General features: G+C 30.1%; 2 protein-coding genes across 2 annotated transcripts; both read right to left on the bottom strand.

The window, feature by feature from the left end:
* Positions 1-2,286: 2,286 nt before the first annotated feature.
* Positions 2,287-2,634, bottom strand: LOC137818064 (auxin-responsive protein SAUR71-like). Its single transcript, XM_068621286.1, has one exon. It carries the CDS (start codon positions 2,632-2,634, stop codon positions 2,287-2,289), a length of 348 nt encoding a protein of 115 aa, XP_068477387.1.
* A 1,408-nt stretch (positions 2,635-4,042) lies between these two features.
* Positions 4,043-6,805, bottom strand: LOC137818953 (cytochrome P450 704B1). The gene is made up of 6 exons (XM_068622619.1): positions 6,485-6,805; positions 6,026-6,241; positions 5,619-5,915; positions 5,173-5,550; positions 4,460-4,660; positions 4,043-4,340 (listed from the first exon to the last, which is right to left on the bottom strand). Exons 1-6 carry the CDS (start codon positions 6,758-6,760, stop codon positions 4,161-4,163), a joined length of 1,548 nt encoding a protein of 515 aa, XP_068478720.1. The 5' UTR covers positions 6,761-6,805; the 3' UTR covers positions 4,043-4,160.
* Between the last annotated feature and the right edge of the window lie 1,563 nt (positions 6,806-8,368).

Below are 8,368 nucleotides of genomic sequence, written 5' to 3'. Positions count from 1 at the left end.
AATCATGAATAAGAAAATAAAATGGGGAAAAGTGTTAAAGTCAATTAAATTGGTGATAACACATATGTTATAATAAAGTTATAATTCAACCTCTAATTTAGGAATTTGGTTTTTTTTTTACATATTTTTTATTATAAAATGAATATGAACGATTTTTTTTAAGTTTGTGCTAATTTCAGTAATATAGGGGAAGATGAAGATAAAAAAGGGCTAAGGGAGAATGAAAAAGTTAAAGACAAGATGAAAGACAAAGTTGGAACATTGAAATCTGGCCCGAACTCACCCAAGGCTTATCCAGTGAAGTTGGGCTTTTTGTCGTGAAACTCACTTAAGCAAACAATATTTCGCTTGAGCGATATGTCACTTAACCTAAGCCCAATTAGGTTAAATAGAAGGCGTGGTGCAAAACTCTAGATATCGTTCGGAGGATAATCAGAGATAGAAAACTCTAGAGGATGCAACCGTCAAGAAGAAACACCATGGATATTCTTTTATTATTTTCCATGCTTGTAATGACCAATATTAGTGGCTGAGTATTTCCTTTGGGATTGTGAGTTATCTGTTCAAACTCTTATGTATTGAGATGATATTTATTTATAATTTTTTGTTCTTGATTGATAATTGGTATTATAATTTTATTCTTAAAGTTTGAATCTTTATTCATAATTTTGATCTTTAGATTTGACTGAAAAGTATTTATAAGCATCTGACCTAAATGATAATGTTTAACATATTTGAATGCTAGAAATATATTTGAATTGTTAATTTTTTTATAACATTTGCTCGCAATGATAAGAAATTTTTATAAATATGCGAGAAATCAATATTTTGGAGACATTCTTAATAATTTTGTATGAGAGGAATCAATATGAATTGTTTTTATATATGCATTAATGTCAATCAAGATGAAATGTTATATATTTATATTCATTAAAAATACAAACGAGTGAGAATGGTGAACCTCAATCCACATTCTTTCAATTGAATTTTCTACAACATTTATTTTGTTTGTTTTTATTTAATTTCTTACAAATCATGATACAAACAACCTTTAACACATCTTTTCATATTCATATTTCGTGAATATTATACTTGAAATGTTAGAATTGTTCCTTGTGGGTTCAATATCCGTCTTTAGGAACAATTTATTACTTCTAACTCTATATAATTATTGTTAAAAAGTCATCAGTATTATTAAACACCATGTTATTTATATGTCTCCAAAATTCACTCACAATACTTATCGACATGCTGTCACACACAAATTTCCTAGTTTTATTGTTAGTCTTAAACTATTAAATTGATTAAAGTAATATTTGAAATCATGATGTTGAACCGCCAAACCACCTGAAACACTAGTTCCAAACTGATCGTACAACAATCAAAAAACAAGTAGTGGTTAACAGTTTCTAAGTCCATGGTGCATAAAACACACAAAGTATTATCGAAAAATATTTTCCTTCTATAGGTTAACTTTAATTGCAATCTTGTTTATCATTACTTCCATCCTACAACCTTTGTTGATGGCAGTGCCTTTAATTTCCAAAACTGATCGAAAGTGTTGCTAATTTTCGCATTTTCCTCCTTTCCAAACTCATTGTATGCTGATTTGACGAAGTAAATCTGGGTTAACCATTCCATCTCCATTCATCTTTCTTATCCTTACTTGGACAATTGTATATGATGCATTTGAAAATAAAGAAACATGGTAATTTTTGGAAATGCAGTCGTATATGGTGAAGAAACATTAGCAGAAACTCAAAGAAAAGATTGATCTTGCACCACTAATGAGGTACCTATAGTGCTCGTTTTCATACTCAAATTGGTACTATAGATTTATATTTCTTTTATACTATATGTGTTACAACACCCGAGTATTAATTCTATTTTACATATAGTTTCCTTTTGCCAATATATATATAAATAAAAAAATGCTTAGTTAATTGACATATACCCAACCTCACTTTTCTGATTTTATGTGCTAGTCAACACTAAGTAAAGAATTAAAAAAAATATTATATACGCATTCATAACCCAGTAAAGAGAAATGTATTAGATAATAAACCTTATACAATAATAATATTGTAAATTTTCAGTTATAACTATTTTATCTGTCACTTTAATACTAATATACAGGAATTACAATTGATAATAGTTATAACTGAAAATTTAAATATTATATGAAATGAGAATATCATCTAATAAGATGTTATTGTATTAAGAGTAATTGAGCATGTGAATATGAATGTAAATTATGTTGAAAAGAAAGATAAGTTGTATCTCCCATCAAGTTGGTTTAACCTTGTTCTTACTTGTGATCTTGAGATTGGAGTTGGATGTTGTAATCAACCATTGTTCAAAATCTTGAGCTTCAAATTGGATTCTGAGAATCCCTTGATTCCTAAATCCATATTCTTCAGCAGATCTACCCAGCAGCTCTTGGAAATAAGCATCACCAAGTGCTTTGGTGTGAACCATAAACCACTTCCAATCATCCTCACTTTTCCCAACCCATATTGGAACATAACCTTTAGGTACCAATAAACTACCTCCATAATCACTTTTCCTTAACTTGCTTTCTCTTCCTCCCATTTTCATCAACCTTTTCTTAATCATCTTCTTCCAATGTTCCATATTCCATCTCCTTTAAATTATCCTTTCTTTTCTAACTTCTGTTATTTACTATGACCATGATATTGACATTGATGCTGATGCCTTTGTACTTTCTGTGTATTTTGCCTCGATACTCAATGTCCTAACAACAATGTTTTAAATACATTTTTTTAATAATAGTCTAACATATCTTGTACCATCTATATCTATATATGTATTTCTAATATATTTCAAATAAATTATTAAGGAAATCAAGTGTAGCAAGAGGTTAATTTCACACAAAATAACATATGATTGTTTAAATTCTTCTTACATTAAATATAATATAATAATTTTACATTGTTAGCTCTATCAGTGTTCCGTCACAATTTTGTTCTTAAAAATGTTTCGATAGATTACAAGTAGAATGAGGAAGAAATATATAAACGGTCTTTAATCTCGACTCTTTAATGATCTCGACTCTTTAATGATGTGAAATATATTGACAATACAATCCAAATATTTAATTATATTTTAAACATATTTTTCCTAGTACGTCTAAACCAAACTTACTTAATTGGTATAGTTGGCAGAAGACTGAAAATTTGGCTCCTTCTTATAAAATATAAAAATGTTTATATAAAACAGTGAGATGTTTATAAATAAACGTTTTTTAAATGTTAGAGTGAATAATATTGTAAAATGATAGAATTGAGGTATAAATGTTTGATAAGATATATAACAAATTAAATGGTTCCTAATCCATTTAATGAAACACAAAATTTATATTAATTGAAAACAGTATTTTTCTCATTTTAACCAAGTAATATCATTTATATTTTTTTATATATTTTTAAACATTAAATACCTTCAACTTTTTGTTAATTTTTTCATCTGGAATTCTAGGTCTTATATCTTTAAACTAGTTTCATTTCATGTTTTAAATAGTATAATTTTATTATTTATATACTTTACTTCTTTGTATTTTTTAGTTTTTAAACATTTATCTCTAAACTATTTTAAAAAATTATTTTCTTATTGGTATTTTTAGATTGAAAGTTATTTTTTTTTATATATTTTTAACCTTTTTATTGTTGATAAGTTAATTTTTTTAATTAAATTAACATAACCATACTATCATTTTCTTAAATACTCGCATACATAATACATGAAATATTTGTTAATTTGTAATCCTACATAGTACAATCTCATAAAAATACTAAGTATTTTTCAAATTATGATATGTTCATTAATAAACCCAAAACTCGTTAATTATAAAGGACTGTAAGAAAGCCATCCAACCCTATTTTCATAATCAAAATTTGCCAATAAGTATTTTCCCACCAAACAAAGTAACAGATTTCAAAGGTTAGAAACTATAAATATCATTTACGTAGACAAATAAATTATTTATTTTCATCAATAATTAAAAGTTTAGATTTACTCTATTTCTTTTATATAATATATTCATGTATCAATTTATTTATTTATTGAATCACTCAAAATATGTGATGATGGTTATGTTATACATGGATATTAATCACATATTAAGCAGTGCTGCAAACATGTCAAGAACGTTTGTGTATGGTAACTTTCAAGCCATGAGCCATGGATAATATTGTCATCATCCTATATTTCACTGTATGACCTGGAACCAAGTTGAACTTGTAAAATCTGCACAAAATAGCTAGCACCATCCTCATCTGTAGATATGCAGAGTCCTTACCAAGGCATATCCTAGGGCCTGCCTATAAGGTCCAAAGGAAAAACAATAAAACCAAGGTCTTTTCTTCATCTTGATTCAAACTTGCAACACCAACTTTGGATTGTTATCACATATAACAGATTTCAGAGGAGATCAAATTACCTGAAAAGCAGTGAATTTGAATGGAGATTCATTTTTTAGAACACCATCTTTGAACCATCTCTCAGGGACAAATGAAGCTGCATCAGGACCCCAATTATACTCCATCCTTCCCATAGAGTATGGAACATAAGTTACCATACCCCCTGCCTTTACTTTGGTTCCATCTGGCAATACATCATCCTCTAATATGCCCTTTGGATCCTACAATTCAACATCCATGTTTACAAAATTGATTCATAGATCCTATATAGTAAACTTAAAGCAACAACCTTAGTGAGACTCTTTTCAGAAGTACATGAAAGTGCTTTGATTATGATAAAACCAAGAGTAAAATGTGTTTTGTTAACAGGTTTCTTAATTTTCAGAACTTAGTTTTGTTAATATCTTCAGTTTCATGCAGAAAGACTAAATTAGTTAATTATAAAAACAGACTCTTACTAAGATCTGATATTATATTCAGAAATGAAATTTAAACACAACTCAACCTTAAAAAACGAAATACTCATCAGATAAGTTTTGTACAAAAACTAAGACCCAGAATTGAGAAACTTAGAAACACATCTTAGCTATGAGGTATTATTATCATTAAACCAGTTGACATAGTTAAAACTAATATAATCTATGCAATTTGTTTTTTTAGCATGATTAAAAATTGCCTCACTTTTTATGGAATTTTCATAACTAGAACTACATCAATGTAGGAAAATGCATACCTGAGGAACTGCTGGATACAATCTTAGGGTCTCTGTTATTACAGCATGCAGATAGTGCAATCTCTCTAGTGAATCTTTATTCAATAACCTTGAAAATTTCTCTACTCTTTGATTGAATGATTCGGAGTCCTCTTTGTCACATTCAGGCAAGGATATGTTCTCTTCTTTTGCACGATTCTCCTCAAAAAGTTTCAGCTCCAGGTAAAGTTTGTCAGCAACATGAGAATGTGTCATTACCATGTATATGGCCCATGATAGGGTTGTGGCAGTTGTGTCTCGACCAGCAATCACAAAGTTCAACATAATATCTCTCAAACTCTTGTCTGTTGCATTGCTTTCTCCTAGTTCTATGAATCTTGATAATATATCATGCTTCATCTGTTTTTTAACGTAGGTGATAAATCAATGTGTTTGATCTTTAATATTTGGTTAGGATATAAAACTACCTGATTTTCTTGCCCACTTCTTTTGACATCTTCTATCTCTGCCTTTCTTTTCCGAATTACTGAGTAGGTGAAATCATCAACGACTTTGATACTCTTCTCAAGTTGTGCTTCAGAACCTATACTAAGCATTTTTTTAATCTTCCAAAGTGGATCAATGAAGCGAAGTGTTACTATGATATTTGCAGTGTCAAATGCATGAGCAAAACTATTCTTTGGTAAATTGGAAGATAGTGATCCAATTTCCACTCCAAATCCAACTTTACATATGGAGTCCAAAGTCATTCTCATCAACAGTTCCTGGTAATTAACATTTCAACCATCATCAACTGCAAAATCCACTACTATGTATGAAAATAAAATTTAAGTTTGAAAAAAAATTTTATGAGCATGGGGAATGGTTGCAGCACCTGCATGTCTATTTCTTGGTTAAGGATAGATGCTTGACTGAGAATGGCTGAAAGTTTCAAGCCATATTCCCTGAAAACTTTGGTGCTAAATTCCCTTAAATTTCTGGATGCAAACTCTAAGCTTGCAGTTTTCCTTTGTTTCTTCCAAGGCTCACCATCAACATTAAATATCCCATCACCAAGTAGCACTTCCATATATGAATGGTACACTTCACCCTGCAATTAGAACCACAAAATTTTCCTTCAAAAGCTTTCAATTATGCAGTTAAGAGTAAAATCTTTTTACACAGTCGAACAATAAAAAAGAATTCTTAATACTTATTGTAAGAGTTAAGAATTTACCATGTGAAAAAGGTATTGATCATTGCATGCAATATTTAATAACAATAATATGACTCAAACATGATGCCACAACATATGGTTTATTACTGAAACTAGAAATGAGGTGATGTAGATTACCTTTGGATAATTATTGAAGTTGGTCTTAAGTACATGTTCTACATTAGCAGGATCAGCAATGTAAGTATAAGTTGTGAAAGGCATAGGAACCACAACAGTTTTTGACATGGACAGATAATTGACAAGCCAATCATGCATTCTGTCATAGTTCATCAATTGTTCAATGGCAGCTCCAAAAAAGGGCCAAGTTTTGGGACCTTTCTTGTCTCTTTGACTCCATCTATGTATGAACATCCATGAAACAACCATGCATATCAGTACTACTAAACCTCCCATGTTTCATAGGTCCCTTAAGGGAGCAACTAATGCGAGGTTCCTCTCAACACCTTATTTTAAGACATGAAAAATGAACTGCATAGGAATATATAACGTGTCACAAAAGATGCATGTTTTTCTGTTTTTGACAAGCACAAAAGGTGCATGCTTGAGTGATTGGTTTGTGTTTATCTTTACAACAATTAAGAGGGAACAGAGGTAGTTATAATGTAGGTGTCTAACTGGTTTGTTTATTTGTTTTTGGTTGATTTAGCAGCTTTGTCACATTCTTTTAGTGCTTATGGTTTGAGCACTTCAAAGATAAAGGAAATTTTCATTTGTTTCGTGCCATTGACCTAAACTTCGTAGAACAACCAATATGGAGGGCACAACTGATATTGAAATCATTTAACTGATCTTCATTATCTTTAACTCTCCTTAAAGAGAAGAATATAATGAGTACTCATTTATTATCATCTATTCTCATCCAATTTTTGGTTTCCTACTCATAATTCATCCTCAAGGAGTCTATAAGTTCGGGAAAGATAAATGATTTCCTTCTACAATTTAATACTACCATCTCATCTTCTTCCAAAACTAAGATGAATCTTTCCTTACTAAACATCTTAAAGACTTGTAATTGGTGTGCAACAGGACATAATGAAAACCTAATAGTTGCCCGTGTGGATATAGGTTGCAGTTGGCGACCGAATCACGTTAAATCCTGTGTTGTTTATTTTCTGTCAGTTGATTCGTGATTATGTGTATTGCTTCCGCATGCATTTTTTCCATAAAAGGAGACCATTCAAAATAAGATTACTCATATGTAGCAACAAGTAGAAGAAAGTCACAAAGTCTTAATGAAACTACAAGATCAATTGTAAGTACAACTTGGTAAAGACTTGGGAATAGTTGGACAAAAGCATCAAAATGAACTATAAGGACTTGGCTATCAGCTGGACATACTTGTTTGTGATTGTAACAAACAAGTTGCAGAATCTTAGGTCCAAGAAGTTACTCGTACTGAGAAAAAACACATTGAAACACTTAAAGGCATACATAACACAAGCCAATTTTTTTTCAGTGACTTGGTCATCCATTGCAAAATCTTTTACCACATTTATGGGACCAACTTTCTAATGATATTACTCGTGTTGAGATCCTAAATGGTCTAAGATCCTATAGATGGTCTGTTGAAACACTATATGATTTATGACCCACTAAATGGTCGGATGACTAGAAAATCATATGAGGAGTTTATGTTTTCAAGACAATAAAAACAACCTGAATGATTTATTTGTATTTTGAATGTTCTAATAATATTTTGTACAATGTAGACTCTCTAAGTGTTTATAGTATGTGTTCATGATAAATATTTGATAAAACTTGTTAATTGCATAACAAAGATTAAATATTTTATTTGTGATTTAAATGATCTAATAGTGATTTGTACAATGGTAGTATATAGTAGACTTGTTGATTATCTACAACTTTTGATCATGACAAATGAGCTGGTAGATTATTCATGATAAACTATCTTATGAACAAATTGAACGCGTAACAGATTTTGAACACTTCTAACTTAAGTAGGAATTAACATAAACATAAATCTTTCAATCTTTTCCTTCC

Source organism: Phaseolus vulgaris, chromosome 10 (assembly GCF_000499845.2).
Source record: "Phaseolus vulgaris cultivar G19833 chromosome 10, P. vulgaris v2.0, whole genome shotgun sequence".
In the NCBI taxonomy this organism is placed as follows: domain Eukaryota; kingdom Viridiplantae; phylum Streptophyta; class Magnoliopsida; order Fabales; family Fabaceae; genus Phaseolus; species Phaseolus vulgaris.
Note: the sequence above shows the minus strand (reverse complement) of the source record. Positions and strands in the feature narration are given on the sequence as shown.

What these genes read in the sequence shown, in the direction of transcription:
- LOC137818953 (XM_068622619.1), bottom strand. Translation starts at nt 6,760, where the DNA reads ATGGGAGGTTTAGTAGTACTGATATGCATGGTTGTTTCATGGATGTTC. An exon ending in GAAGTGGGCAAGAAAATCAG is followed by an intron (nt 5,551 to 5,618) that starts GTAGTTTTATAT and finishes GTTAAAAAACAG; the next exon opens with ATGAAGCATGATATATTATC. An exon ending in TGTATCCAGCAGTTCCTCAG is followed by an intron (nt 4,661 to 5,172) that starts GTATGCATTTTC and finishes GTTGAATTGTAG; the next exon opens with GATCCAAAGGGCATATTAGA.
- LOC137818064 (XM_068621286.1), bottom strand. Translation starts at nt 2,634, where the DNA reads ATGGAACATTGGAAGAAGATGATTAAGAAAAGGTTGATGAAAATGGGA.